This window comes from Charadrius vociferus, unplaced genomic scaffold, assembly GCF_000708025.1.
Source record: "Charadrius vociferus isolate BGI_N301 unplaced genomic scaffold, ASM70802v2 scaffold356, whole genome shotgun sequence".
In the NCBI taxonomy this organism is placed as follows: Eukaryota; Metazoa; Chordata; class Aves; order Charadriiformes; family Charadriidae; genus Charadrius; species Charadrius vociferus.
The window spans coordinates 2,320,701-2,336,324 of record NW_009648717.1 but is presented as its reverse complement, the minus strand read 5'-3'; the positions used below and the strand labels follow the sequence as shown (position 1 = coordinate 2,336,324).

At 39.8% G+C, this 15,624-nt stretch overlaps 1 protein-coding gene across 2 annotated transcripts in view; it reads left to right on the top strand.

Moving 5' to 3' along the window:
- Window positions 1–15,624, top strand: part of TLN2 (talin 2) — a 111,249-nt gene that overhangs the window by 50,700 nt on the left and 44,925 nt on the right. For both annotated transcript variants that reach the window (XM_009886691.1, XM_009886690.1), the window contains exons 30-38: window positions 2,480–2,573; window positions 5,489–5,578; window positions 6,689–6,811; window positions 8,111–8,254; window positions 8,420–8,581; window positions 9,957–10,097; window positions 11,258–11,439; window positions 12,514–12,646; window positions 14,191–14,292. In XM_009886691.1, coding sequence (XP_009884993.1) covers window positions 2,480–2,573; window positions 5,489–5,578; window positions 6,689–6,811; window positions 8,111–8,254; window positions 8,420–8,581; window positions 9,957–10,097; window positions 11,258–11,439; window positions 12,514–12,646; window positions 14,191–14,292 — 1,171 coding nt within the window. The remainder of the gene's footprint in view (window positions 1–2,479; window positions 2,574–5,488; window positions 5,579–6,688; window positions 6,812–8,110; window positions 8,255–8,419; window positions 8,582–9,956; window positions 10,098–11,257; window positions 11,440–12,513; window positions 12,647–14,190; window positions 14,293–15,624) is intronic.

Sequence of the window (15,624 nt, the reverse complement as noted above, 5' to 3'; positions counted from 1 at the left end):
GGTGAAGGTCAACTATTTTTACTTTCTCTTTTCTCATGAAAATGAAAAAAAGAGGTACAGCTCTCTTTGCTTCCTGTTTATAAGATGGCTTATCTTCTCATTTTTCCCCTCATCTTTTACAGTAGTGGGATTAATCTTGTGTTTTCTTTCCTTTCTTCCCCATTTGTTCCAGCTATAATAGACACTCCCAACCTTTTCAGTAGCTTTGGCCTCCTTGTGGAGGCATTTTTATTGACTTCCTTTGACAGTCTCAGAGGACTGCAACGGGCTGTTTGCTGCACGATCCAAGTATTTATATGCTGTATTTGATAAAAACAAATGTGGCTTTTAGAGTCCTAGCAGTCCTTTTTCATTCTGGGGTTGGTGTTTGAGGAGCAACCTTCCTGGTTCTACTGCTTCCAAGTAGTTTTAAAAGTAATGCTTGTACATTAGGTGTATCCCTGGGTACAGGTACTTGGTGTGTAGTAATGATATTCATGAGACCACACTGCATCCTCCACCAAGCTGACAATTCTAGGCTATTATCAAGTTTGGAGTTTTTTCTTTTATCGCTGATATTCTCTGACTCAGCGGGCATTGTCTCTCTTAGATTAAAATCAACAGTGGACAAGATATTTCTGCATGAAGTTTCTGTGGGAGTGAACAGACCTTTCCATTTTTGCCATCTATTTATATGTCTGTATGCAATGACATTTTTCTGATGCATAGAAATCACTGATGTTCAGGAGGTCGAGAATCCATTGTTTGTATGGACAGTATGTTGATGAAGCCATACATGCTGTTTTTCAGAGCTAGATAATAATTGTAAAAATATTTCTATACACACACGCACACATATTGACTCAGAGAATATCAATGATTAGCTAAAGAAAAAAATGAAACTTGATATAACAGACTATATAAATATATAGCAGGACTACATATGTATAATACAGTATGCCAGACAGGACAAAAGACATATATATGTAACAGTCCTAAAAGGCAGAAGAATTCAGGAAAGAGGGGTCCGTGAGGATGCCAAAGGTACTGAAAAAGATATGAGTGTCAATTAAAAAAATATATCTAGTAGCTTCCATTCTTTTTGCCCTGGAATTAAGCATAAAACCTGGTGTATATGGAATAAGCACATCCCGTTTCCTTTTATAAGAGTATAATACCATCCATCTAGGTAATCATGTTATTGATGTTAACAATCATGTTATCAAGTGCCAGTTTTCTTAAAGAAAAAACAATCCAAATGCCATGCAGAGTTCTCAAGGTCAGAGGAAAGCATGTTCTTCGTGCACTCCGATTTCACTCATTTTCTAATTTGCCATGAGAAACAACACAAAAAAACTTGCGTTCCACTATAATGTCACAATACAAGCTAAGTTTTTGCAAATTGGTGACAACATGCCGAGCTATAGAAAATTATCTTTGATGAATAACAACAAACGGCAGACTACTACTTCCTCCTGCAAAGCCTCTTCTAGAAGCTACTTTTCTGGGTGGTTTGCTGTTAGTCTAAAATTAATGTAATTATCATTAATATTGCTTAATATCAGAACATTCATTGGAAAACACAGGTAGTGACTATATTGTATGTCAGATTCAGCCTGTGTTCAAGAGCACTGGAACTATGAACTCCCATAGAAAATATCTTGTTCTCTGTGGATTTAAACCTAAGGGAGCTGATGCATGTTGACTTGGATAATATCAATGATTACTTGAAGAGGAAAAAAAGCAACTTGTTAAGACTATAGAAATACATAGCAGCATTGTGCATGTAATTCAGTATGTCATACAAGACACAAAACTTTCCTAGCAAAGGGTATATAATATGACTTTACATTCAAATATTTTTTGACATACTGGCCGCTTGTCTGTCTTTTAAGACTTCTGGGGTGCTAGTTGAGAAATGATTCAGTTTGTCAGACATGGAGAAATGCAAAAATACCTTTTAGCAGCGAAGTTATGTCACTGTGCTAGTGTAGTGGGTTGACCTTGGTCTGCTGCCAGATGGTGTTTTACCCTTTCTTAATGGTGTTTTCCCCAGAGGTGCCACCAGCTTGGCTCAGCTGTGTCCTGTGGTGGGTCTGTTGGAGCCATCTGGAACCAGCTGTACCTGGCATGGGGCAGCCCCTGGCCTCTTCTCACAGAAGCCACCCCTGCAGCCAAAACCTTGTTGCTGTGAGATGAAGCTTCTGTTTCTTCCGGGCTAGCTTCTCAATTGTTTTCACTGAAGGGATAGATTTTCAGGTGTGGACCAGTATCAAATGTTTTAGTGAGAATGTTTTTGTGCCTATGAACCTTGTTAAAGAAGAGGTCTCTAGCTAGGTAAACTGTTTATTATACAGTTAATCCCCAAACACTGAAAACAAAACACCTAGTAGAACATCAAAGTTTTAAATCTTTATGCAGTGTACAGGTAATGAAAAAATAGTTTTAATAGGAATAATTTAACTTTAATATATGCCTTTTTTCCTTCTACTCTCCCTAGAGCTGTGACTGAGAGTATAAACCAGCTCATCACACTGTGCACCCAGCAAGCTCCTGGGCAGAAGGAATGTGATAATGCACTCAGAGAACTGGAGGTATTACTACATTTCAAAATTCTTATGAAAAAAATAGGGCCCGAATGTTTCCCTTTTTCTTTTTGTCCAATTAGCTGCTCTCTCTGTCTTCTCACTTGATATGTGTCAGGGGTTTTAATTGCATATGAGGTAAGCGCAGAACCTCTGTGAACATCTGGTAGTTTTGGCCAGAAATAAGTTTGCTGCCCTGTCCCCATCTCCTCTTCCCTGCCCCTCAAAAGGTACAGTTTAGCCCTTATTATTATTCCTTAATATGAATTAAGGAAGAATCATAACGAGATGACCGCTACTGGCAGTGCACTGGAGGGAGTTGCAGAATCCTGATTTTTCTGCTTGTAGAATGTTGTTACTGACATACCACTTTAGGATGATGTTTACCATCTTTTACCTTGTCACTCCCTGCCATTTCTTAGTGTAGATTTTTGATGCCTTGTCTGTTTTGTCACAGCCAAGCTGATACGATGTGTGTCAATACAGGTTTTTGCAAGTTATGTTCTGTTTCATGAGTGAAATGTTTGGCTAAATACTGGGTAGCAGGTCAGTTGAAAGGCTGTGCACTGATCAGAAAGATAGCTGCTTACAATAGTAGGAAATAGCATCTTTTTAATTAAACTAAATGTTTGTTTGCTGTCAAGGTCAGAACATCAAGAGATGACAGGCCTGTGTAGAGAACATAAAACATCTTCAAGCTTTTTATTTCTACCCTTTGGTATCAAAAAGATACAAAGGTGACTGCAAGCGCATCCCAGAATATTGTGAGCTTTTGTAGTATGCAAGTCTACAGTCACCATCCCAAAATATTGGTAGGAGTTTGCCTAGAAGCTTCTTTGTACTTTTGAATTCTTAACTACTTGAGCTTAGAAGTGTTCTCCCCTTAGTTAAAGGGAGTGGCAGCAAGCCCAAATTATAATAGAAAGAGAAAACTGAAAATTGTGCCATAATGTTATGGCTGCCCAAAATCACTGCAGAATGTAGGGGTGGAGCAGCCGGGTGGAATGAAGCACCATTTCTCAGGACTTCCTGAAAGACTAATGGGGAGAGATCTGCAAAACAGCAAGGAAGTGAAAGGTCAAAATTCCAAGCTAACGAGCCACAGAAAACTGAAAGTTTAGGGGCAGAACAGCCTTAAGAAGCCATTGTAGAGCGTTCTGTTGCGAATAGCATGGCTTGCAAGCAGAACCTGGGAAGGGCAGAAGGAAGATCTGTACACTTGCCTGAGAGGGACAGTTAGTGAGAAAAGCCTGGGTGGATAAAATCAGATTAATTTCTGACAAAAGGGAAACTAAGGCAAAACCACACAGTCCTGAAAGGAGACTGAAGACTGGTATCAAAGTCACCTGAGGAACCTATCAAATTTTGGGGAAAGCATTCTTAGTAGTCTTAACTTTCAGTTTTTTACACTGATTAGGCTCTTACCTCTTCCCTTCATTTCTGCAATTCATCACCTACTCTTTCTAGTCTCCCCAAGGCTTCTTGAAAGTACTAAAAAGTATTGTTTCTGTAGTAAGAGTGTGTTTCAGCTTGGATTTGATAGACTCTCAGTATGCTCTGTAGTCTTCCCTGGAGACTCTGGAAAACAGTGCTTAGCGAGAACCTTACTGTATAGCCTCCAATGAGTTAGCTAAGCTTGCCCAAATTTTCAGCTGAAAAGATTGACAAAGGTGTTATAGTAATAGTGAACATGTGTCAGTGGGAAGTTATGCTGGCTTGTGTTTTGCCATTCCTTTTCCTTACATTCTGAGGGCTGCTGTCTCCATAGTAGTGCAACTGCTGCAGGAACTTGTTTGCTTTACAAGTTAATTTCAAGACAGAGCACAACAATGAGGAGCTGCTGCAATGTTTATGAGAACTGAGAAAGAGATGAGAGGCAACTGGAAACTGTTTTCTAGATATGACTTCTTCCTCACATCACCTTGCTCTCACAGTTAAATTACTGTAAGGCTTTAAATTAGACTATAGCTTTTAAAAAGCAATAGCTGTGCTGGTAAAAGTGCCGTAGGTGTATCTTAATGTTAGCAGTTTAGTTATGAGAAAAGTCTAAGGGTTTAAAATCATGCCTACATTTCCTTCAGGTGGAAGGCAAACATCAGATGCAGATGTTAGTATCTTTCTATACTTAGTGATTTCGCTTTCATCGGAAAGATTAAGTCTTTTCTCCCTGATACTTGGCAGAGAATAGTGTTCCTTCGAACTTGGAAGAAGGCATATTGCAGATTTTTTACATGTAAGAGTAGGTCTGCTGCATTTTACAGCCTTTTACAAGTTGTTTGGTGTTTTTTTAATATAAATGCATCAATTCTTTTCAATGAGTATGTGATTGACTTTCATGTTGGTATTTCCAGGAATCAGAATCACCTCAGAAACTAGTACGTGTAGTTTTCTGGCAGAGGGAGCTATGTTGCTGGAATCTTTTGACAGTAGTAAGAGGCAGGCAGGTTGCTGACTTACTCTTAGTTTGGTAGGCCTTTGTGTGTTTAGACAGTACTCAGTAAATGGTAGCTGGTTTCCCTAATCGCTCTTGTAATTCCATTTATGAAACTTAAAATGGTACTGAAAACAGGTATTAGACTGTTAACAACTAACAGAAAACCAAATTACCTCATGTCAGCTGAACATTGCTAACTGACCGTAAATCACTCATCACAAACACGAGGTAAACCAAATTAGCCTATACTTTCAACAGATTCATAGTGCATAAATGTGTAGCTACTGCAGTTTAGTTAATGGAGGGTAGCATTTAATGTGTAGCATGCTCATCTGTATGTGAGCCCTCAGTGAGTGTAGTTTTGTTGGCTTGCTGGAGACAAAGTTGTAAGATTACACTGGTATAAGCAGGATAGTTGTGATGGTCTATGTTCTTCTCAGTGCAGTATTTTAGGCTCCATCAATAATCAGAGTATCTTTCATTATTTCAGACAGTTAAGGGAATGCTGGATAACCCCAATGAACCTGTGAGCGATCTCTCGTATTTTGATTGTATTGAGGGAGTAATGGAAAACTCAAAGGTAATTTCCTTTTCTCACCTTTGTGCCAATTGTAAAGTGCGTTTTGATTATTGGAAGTTTCCACATGCATATCAAACATGTTAGAAACACAGAACATCGTTTATGGCTAAAATATATTCTGCATTCCTTAATAAAACTTTCAATTTTTGGTCACTTAGGTATATTGCCTCGGTAAGAAATTTTTAAGTGACTGGTATGCAATGCTGTTAAAGTTTCCACCCCTCTCCTTTACTCCCCTGTGTATTAGACAGCATGTCATACTTTCATCATGTATTTTGACTGGAGCTATGTGAGAATGACCCAAAGCGTAAATGGGAGGCTTGGCAATGAAATATCATTTGTATCGTTCTGCGGAAAATAGCTTGGACAAATGTCTGAAGAGTCCAGATACTCTGGCACATCAGAAAGTCTGTGTGAAATCTCTCAAGTTATTTTTAAACATACCATGCTATACATCTGTCTTTGAAGCTTTGCTTTTGTTGCCCTTATTAATTGGTGTGTTGGAATTTTCTCAGATCCTTCTCTAAAAGAAAACGAAAGTGCTTAATAGATGTGCATGTCAACTTGCATCTAATGCTCTACTGCAGTCAGATCTTATTTTGAATTTTAAAAGAAAATAAACTGAATTCAGTGGGAGATACTATGGGAATAAATGTGTATTCTGCCATTAAGATGGTTCCAGCAGACTAGATGCAATTTCATTTCCACTGAATTTCAGTGAATTTGGGGTAAAGAAGATCCCAGATGTGTAAAAAGCAGCTGTGGGATTGGTTGTCATGTTTTGCAATTCATGAAATGTATCTAGCGCCAAGATAGCTGTGATGACTAGTGGATGATAGCAAAAATAATGAGGGCTATACTGTATTCTCCTACTCATTTGCACTATAATGGTGTTTATGTTCAGCACCGTCAATCCAGTGTTGTTCTACATATGTTATCCCTTACGCCACGCAGAGGAATGTACCCAATTCAGTGAAGTCATTAACTAGCTAAAATTTCTGGGAGCCAAGTCAAAGAAGTTTGTGGGCCAGAAATGGCTCAAGGCCAGGAATCACTTGCCTTTGGTAGGGAAGCATATTGGGAAGGTAACTTTGTTTTTTAATTTCTGAGGTTCTTGGTGAATCAATGGCGGGCATTTCCCAGAATGCAAAAACTGGGGATCTTTTAGTCTTTGGAGAATGCGTTGGAGTTGCATCCAAGGCTCTTTGTGGCCTCACAGAGGCAGCAGCTCAGGTAAGCTACTGAAGTCTGTAAAGTAAGTATATGGGTTTTATTTTTTTAGAAAGCTCATGTTGTGGGTGTGTAGATCTGAGATTCACTTCTATGTGGCCCAACAAATGGTGACCTTGTACTAGGTGGCCTGCTCTGTGTAGATCCGCAGAAATTGTGCATACACTGCTGTACATTGCAGAAGCAGCAGAGTGCAATAACATGCATATTTTATAAGGAAGGGAAATGACATCGAGAAGGAAACTTTTCTGAGGATAAAGCAAATGTCAAAGCTGCAGCATATGGGATTCATGTTTGCAGCTCAAGCGCTGAACTGTTTTATCATAGAGAAGTGTGCAAAAACCAGCCACAGTTAAAATGAGTGAATCAAGCTTGATTTAGCTTGGAAAGATTCGTAAGGAGCACTACTAATTTCAGACATTTTAAATAATAAGCAATCTGTTTCAGCTGTTCAGATACTTTCGAAATAACTGAAATTCTTAAGCTACTGCAACAAATTAGAGTCTGGAACTGGTCGATGTGGTTTCACTGATCTGATAACTGGGTGACTTGAACTCTTGAGAGCTGATACGGCCCCTTCAATGAAGGATTTGGCTGTGGGGGATCGTGCTCTGGATCTGGAAACTGCTTCTTGATTTCCCCAAATATGGAATGTCTCAGTACAGACTTGATCTTCTCCACATCTGACCCTGCATTGCCTTACTGGCACATCAAGGTGACAGATACTTTTATCTGTAATGGAAATTCATCAAGAAACCTTCAAATACAGTTTTGACAGTTCAAACAATTCCTCCTTGTAGACTTTATTTATTGAGAAAGAAAGTTTGGCCATCAGACATCTTGAGCTGCAGTGAGACCAGCAACTGCAGACTTGATGGGTCCTACACTCAGCAGTATTGCATTTGCTGTGAATTGGTTTTCTACTTGGGCTTGATGAAAACCCTCACCACCTCTAACTGTGGCTAATCCAGGAAATAATTTGCTGCTGCTTGTGACCATTAAAACTCTTTCCATTGGCTATGCAAGTGAAAAAGAATGTTTCCAGGGATACCAGCTGCTTAAACAGTGGAGAGTTTTGTTTTGACTAAATAAATTTCACAAGTATAAGGATAAGTTTTCTTGGTTCCAGAGGATTCTGGAGATTTATTACTGAAAAAAAAAAAAAGGTAACAGTACTTCACAGTATGTTTTCTGGATAATCTCTGACCACCATGTGCTATGACATAGGGCAAGCTTATCAAAGAACCAAGACGGATTTAGCATTGTTTTTTAGCATTGTTTTCTTCCTTTCTCTATTTCTAGGCTGCTTACCTGGTTGGCATCTCAGATCCCAACAGTCAGGCTGGTCAGCAGGGTCTTGTTGACCCAATTCAGTTCGCCAGAGCCAATCAAGCAATCCAGATGGCTTGCCAGAATTTGGTAGATCCAGCAAGCAGCCCGTCACAGGTGATTCCAGAGGACTGCAGTGAGATGGTCATTGTTAGGACCAAGCAAAGGAGTTTTGGTTTGAAACTGTTGCGTGGATTTGAACTGTGACTTTGCAGAGCTGGAGTCTAGTAGCTGTCATGCTCCTTTGACAATCTGCTTGTTTTGTGCCATCTATTTTTACAGGTATTATCAGCTGCCACAATTGTGGCCAAACATACTTCTGCTTTGTGCAATGCTTGTCGCATCGCTTCATCAAAGACAGCAAATCCTGTTGCCAAGAGACACTTTGTGCAGTCTGCCAAGGAAGTTGCAAACAGCACTGCTAACCTGGTTAAAACTATCAAGGTACAAATGCTGCTTAATTGTACTTCCTTCTACTTTTATGTTGGTTTTCTTATTTCTTTCCGTTGAGACAGAATCAGAACAGTTAGAAATATCTTTTTACCTTCTGTGATATGCATGGTTTCAGAAATGATTAATTACATTTTTGAAGACCTGAACTGGAAAACACATTCAGTGGTATAACTGTGCTGTAGTCAAGGTGGAAAGAATTGGGCGATACTAGTGTTAGGAGAGGCAGCTGGCCTGTCCAGTATGAGACACCACTGTGTTGGTATACCGAATGAGCTTGCACCATGTGAGTAATCTGCAAACAACTGAATGTGAAGCCTTTTAATGGTGTTACATTGGTCAATATCTGGAGGTTTGTTGGAGGTATTTGTGACAGCTTTACCGTATTTATAAGAGAAAAATAAAGAAAAAAAATACTGGGAAACAAACAGAAGCCTTTTATATTGCTGCTGTTTAATAGTCTCCTGTTAATAGTAATCTTTTATTTTCCAGATACCTGCCTGCAATTTGGCAGGAGACAGCTTTTCCTCATGCAAGCAGAAATACTTGTTAAGCCATAGAGGATTCACAGTCTTAAACCCTTCTGGAAGCCATTAGCCTGTCTGCTACTGAAAGTCTTTTAAAATAATTATGCTCTTAGAACTGGGAGGTTTTGTTACATTATACAGAAGGTCCTTCATATTGAAATCTTTCCGATGAGAAAGAGATGAAATCTTTTCCATGAAAGAGGTGTTTCACACAGCTGACTCGTGTGAAAATGAGACCAATAAGTTATTGGTTTGCTTAAAAAAAGAACTTTTTTTTTTTACATCAGTTTATAGGAAAGAACCAACTTGTTAGCCACTCCCACCCTTTGGAACATGAGGTGCTGAGATATGTTTTATGAAAGTCATCAGAGTGCAGTGATAGAAAACCTTTTTTCAGTCTTGTGAAGCAAAGCAGCAGTTTTAAGTTAAGGGTCAATAACCAGCTAAGTAAAGATCTTTGATAAGGATTGTACTGAAACAGCAAACTGCATGTCAGGATGAACTCCTCCAAACTAACCTTCATTAAAGGATACCTTGGACTGAATGTAACACCTAATAACTAAGGAGTTGTCTTCTGGGACAGTCGATCGCACTGTACAGAAACATGAATATTTCTTCCTGGAGTCTATTGCATTTTCACGTTGACCTTCATTATGGGGCCAGTCTGGCCATCCCAAAAGCGTGCTTAAAGGATCACATTGTTTGTGTCAGCCTTGTTTGTGGAAGAACTTTCACATGTCATAAGCACACAGCCATTTAAAACTGTGAAGAATTAAGCCATCTTCCTTCAGTTTGGCAAAGAAGCCTATTCAGACAGAACTCAATCATGATTTAATTTTCAGGCTCTGGATGGTGATTTCTCTGAAGAGAACCGCAACAAGTGCAGAATTGCTACTGCACCTTTGATAGAGGCGGTGGAAAATTTGACAGCATTTGCTTCAAATCCAGAATTTGTCAGCATACCAGCCCAGATCAGCAGCGAGGTAAGGCAGGATGTTACACTTCCACCCTCAAGAAGTTGAAAATGTTGAATTAATCATGTGTCGGGAGAGAGGAAGTGAGTGTAAAGACCTGGCCCTGAAATGCGTGTCTGCATTCCTGGGTGTTCGTAAGGCATTCTGCTGTCTTTTGCTTCACCTCTGACCTTGAATTTTGCACCGGTGGGATAAAACTGGGTAGGCTACATTAAGTGCTGCCAATCTGCTGTTAGTAAAGTGATACAGTACAAGTGACTCACGTCTTGTAAGCTGGATTCCTCCATGTGGTAAAGTAATAAATATCCCTTTTTCCCTCAAGAGCACTTCTGAAAAGGATTGAAGGGACATCGCTGGGGTTTTTCCCTTCCAAAAATGATGCAGTCATGACAAGAAGCTGGTTTTCTGGGAAGAATAACTTTCTATGGGCCTTCTGTATTTTTTTCCTGAGTTCTTCATCCTCAACTACAGCAGAATAGTATTTGAAGTAACTAATAAAAGTGGGGTTTTTTCCCTCAGGGGAAAAATAAATAATAAAATAAATCCTTTGAGCTTCATAAAAGCTTCGAAGTAGAGGATCATGTATCATTACTGATTCTGCAACTGCTCCTTCCTGCTTTTGGCAGCCTCCATTCCAGCTGGCAATATCACATGATGCAGTAACTGTTGCAGTCATAAAGTTGTGGGGCTGTAACTGAGATCCAAGCCTGTCTTCCAGGCCTGTGGTACCTGGGTTTACCAGATTACTGGCGATAAAATAGATATGGAGATGATGACCCAATTACAGTGTTGTAGTCCAACTAATTCCTGGGAAAAGGGCACGCTTGGTTGGATCTTGCAAGTTTTGTGACAAATAAAGTTTATTTTCAATGATATCTCCATATTCTATGATTAGACAAGTGTCAGTGTTTCTCTTGTTTCTCATCTGGATAGTGTCTTTCTAAACTTGACAAGTGTTTCTTAAGTATGTTGCAGAGAAAACAGTTGGACTGCGCTGATATCAGTACTATTTCTGTGTTGACTATCTATGCATATGGTAGTATGACACAAGAAATGATCGTGCCATTTTTAATGCTGTTAATTAAACAGATTTTTAGGGGCACAAAGCATGGACGAACTCAAATAATTATTTAAATGTTCTTTGTGTTCTTGTACCTTTCTGACCACAGGGATCGCGAGCACAGGAACCAATTCTAATTTCTGCCAAAACAATGTTGGAGAGCTCATCTCTATTGATCAAAACTGCTCGTTCTCTGGCTATCAATCCAAAAGACCCTCCTACGTGGTCTGTGCTAGCTGGGCATTCCCATACTGTCTCGGATTCTATCAAGAGTCTTATCACCTCTATCAGGTATGTCTTTTGTATAACTTTGTGTCTATATTTAAGCCGTAGTAATTGAGCAGCCGTTCACAAAGAGTAATAGTGTATGGCCATTAGAACTGTGGTATTTTTCACTAATGGAAATTATTTATTCTGTGATGCACAATACCTCCCCAGTTATGCTGGGTGTTTAATCATAATCGATGACTCCAGCACTCTGCAGCGTAGGGTTGTTCTTTGCATTCTTTTCTCCTTCCCTGGTTCCGCCTCCAATTTGGTTTAAGGTAAATGTAATAGAAAGCTGTAGCATAAAAAAGGCGTAGCTAATATTACCTCCATCCAGATCACGTATCAACATATAGTACGTGCAAAACAGCATATGTTTGGTTTTTTTAAGGTGGGTCAGACCGTATAAATTGCCTTTGCTATCTATTCTTTACTATAGTGTTCTCAGTTTAGTGGCAAGAATGCTGTATCAAGAAGTGAATATTCTTTATTGTTTGGACTAAACCTATCTATCCCTTTCTTATTGGAAATTTTAAAGTGTAGATCTATACTTAACCTCTTAATATTGATTAAATATAAACAACTAAGGAGTGTTTACAGTTTCATTGGTCTTTGATAAGGATTGTACTGAAACAGCAAACTGCATGTCAGGATGAACTCCTCCAAACTAACCTTCATTAAAGGATACCTTGGACTGAATGTAACACCTAATAACTAAGGAGTTGTCTTCTGGGACAGTCGATCGCACTGTACAGAAATGTGAATATTTCTTCCTGGAGTCTATTGCATTTTCATGTTGACCTTCATTATGGGGCCAGTCTGGCCATCCCAAAGAAGTGGAATTTGCACTTTTCTTCCGAGGCAACAATAATTTTTTTGTTGTTGTTGAGAGGAGTGGTGTTTGTGTGTGTGTGTGAAAGTGCAGAGTACTCTGTACATACATCAAAATCCTGTAGATAGAACAAAGTTAATTTTTGTCCTTGTTGCTTTCCTGCCACGTGTTTTATGTGTGGTCAGGTAATGAAGTATGCTTTTGTGCATTCCTGAAAGAGCCTGCCTACTTTCCACCACGCTCAGCTTACTGTCTCTGTCTTTCAGGGACAAGGCCCCAGGCCAGCGAGAATGTGATTTCTCCATTGATGGGATCAACAGATGCATCAGAGACATCGAGCAGGCTTCCCTTGCAGCTGTCAGTCAGAGTCTGGCCACCAGGGATGATATCTCAGTTGAGGTAAGGGAGATAGCATGGGGACAGTGTCGTGCTGAGCAGCCACACTTACTCTGCTGCTTTTCTTTCCATTTGGAGCTGAGCACTTGGCACAATCTACCAGTGAGGGGAGAAGTATTCTTACTGAAATCGTGCTAGGCAAAATCACACACTAGCCAAAGTGTATCATTTCTGGAAAGAAATCACCAGGCAGAAGGAGAGGTGAAAGCAGTTATTTTTAACCACCCCCCATATATTACACTTCCTGTGCTGATGTGACCAACTTATAGTTAGTGTTTTACTAGTGCCTTGCCATGTGGAAGTCGGGATGTTTCCGGAACTGATCTATTACTAGATGTCCAGTGATGTAAATGTTTAAGTCATTTTTCTTTATGCCTATTTTTCATTAAATAAGTGAAATCTGGAGTTGATGTTGATATGTTCTCATTAAAAAAAAATTTCTTACCCCCTGCCCCACCCCGTGGTAATGTAGACGAATGCTGTGCTATTTCAGCCTTTATCTAATTGAGGAAGGGCTGTCGTGCCAGACTGCCTACAAAAGGTCAGCAACACATGATGAGAATCTCAGCTTGGTATTTTGTGTCTTTTTGTACTATTGCTTCCTGAAATTACGTGTCTGTTTGTGTATTCCAGTGGTTTCTTTGGGCTGTAACGCTAGATATTAGAAACATTTCAGACTAAGTGAAGCTATACAAAAGAAGTTAGTACAGGAGATATGTAATAGATATAATTCTTTTCTATTTAAATAATGAAGTAATCTCAGACACCATGTCAAACTGAAATAAATGTTACTGAAAATGGCAGTTATTTATAAAGCAGTACAGGAATGTAATAAAGTGCGAAAATCTTTTGCCTTTCATGAGGGGGAGCTAAACCCCAGCCACTGGCCAGTGGCTCTAATTAAAAGCCAGTATTTATGTCTTGACAAGCCCAGTAATAGGCTTTTCTTATGCTCCTGTCTACACACGTTATTCAGGAAGTCAGTCCAAATCTCTGTCCCTCAGATCTGTTGTATTTTTCCTTTGTCTTTCCTTATAGGTGAATTTCTCCTACTAGCTTCAAAGTCTACAGCAGAGATTTTTGCTCTTGTGCTGTACTGTCTGCTTTGAAGAATGTTTCTTTGTTTTTAAATCGGAGCTCCTGCTGGTTTCTGTGATCGGTGCAGTGATACTAAATCTTTGGAAGGGCAAGAATAGTTTGGGGGGGTTGTCACATTGCAGTGAGAAAGGACACCTACTCCTCAATTTGCTACTATCAGCTGGAGTAGGAGGGGATCCACTTTCCCCCCTCTCTCCCCAGACTTGCCGAATAAATCCAAATAGGAGCAGGCCCATCTCGGGGCTTTTGTTGTTTAAACAGGGTAAAGGAGAAGAAATAAGCAAGTATGTAAAGAAAACTAACAGCGTGGATTTCTGCATCCCACTGTAGTCAGTCATTTGAACAGCATTCTAAGTGTGTTGGTTGGTCTGAGGGTGATTGTTATGGTATGGTACAACTCGATTAAAAGAACAGCTGTGATAGTAACGGACAATTTCTCTTTATATTAGGCTCTACAGGAGCAGCTGACATCAGTCGTCCAGGAAATTGGCCACCTCATTGATCCCATAGCTACTGCAGCTCGGGGAGAGGCAGCTCAGCTTGGGCACAAGGTACTGTCCTACCATTACAAAGGTACTTGAAATCTTGGACAGCTGGATGTTAGGGGAGACCATGATTTAGTAGCTTTTTCACTTCTTATGAAGGAACAGAAGAAAGCATGTGGAAGGAAGAAAGATCTGGGATTTCCAAATACATGGAGCTGAGACTAAATAAACCTGTTTATGTTTTGGGACATCAGAAAGATATTTTCTTTGAGGCTTTTGGTGATGGGCAGGTTTGCGGAGAAAGGACAAATGAAGAAAGGGGAGGAAAAAACAAAGATGGAAGGGTGGAGTGCAATGTTATAGGTCTCCCTACCTCTGGCTGTTGCAGCCAGCAGCTGTACATTTGTGTAGGTTCTTCTGTCTCTTCTGCTGTGTTAAAGGTGACCGCAGGACCTGGGGTCCATCATACTCTGGGCCGTATTCGGCAGGTCACAGAATTATAGTTTGAATAGGTATGTATATAGCGGATTTTGGCCAGTTGATGAAGCCTGACAAAGGTCCTTGCATAAAGCATGCTACTCCATTTCTTGGCCAGCTCATGACGAAGTGAGAGGGGGAGTGTGGGATATGCACAGAGGTCACCTCTGGCCTGTGGAGGCCCATCTCTTGAAGTGGCTTTTGTAGTCTGAGGAGAGGGAGCTTTAAACTGTAGTTTCGAAGGAGGAGTGTGATGTGCCTGTTTTCCACCTCTCAGTGAGGCACTCTGTCTCCGTTGATGATAGAGGGACTGTTAGCTTTATTAGGAAAAAATTAGTGATTTTGACCTATCCTAAGTTTCAGCCCCTGCTGCGAATTTTTAGGGGTTGGGGGGATGAAAGGCTTGTAACAATCTTGCTTTCTATTGTAAGTGTTGTGTAAACATGCGTCTCTGTTATGTGGAAAATAAGTATGGTAGAACTTGTGCCTGTTAGATCTCTGTCCAAAAAAGAAAAGTTACAACTTATGTATAGGAAGTGCGTATTATTTACTGTGGTTGTTACAAGATTCTAGTAGTTTCTCAGGTAGCAATTCCTCATCCTACAATATCTTCTTGAGATGAGAGAAAAATAAATACAAGTTTTCTGTGTCAGTGGATTTAATACTGGAAAGGAATCACTTTGTTAGTGTGAGAACTCTTCCAGAGTGGTACCCAAGTAACTCTGTTTAGGTTTAGATAACCATCGAATATTTCATAAAGTCTCAACTGTTTGCAGTTTTGAGTCTCAGTTTACCTATCCCTTTGAGGCACACAACAAATCAGGATTGCTAAGTTACAGGTAGTTAGGGAGTCACATTCCTCCTCACGCTTATTGGGTAAATGTTGACCGTAGTCGACAGCACTTCTCTTGAGCCTGTTTT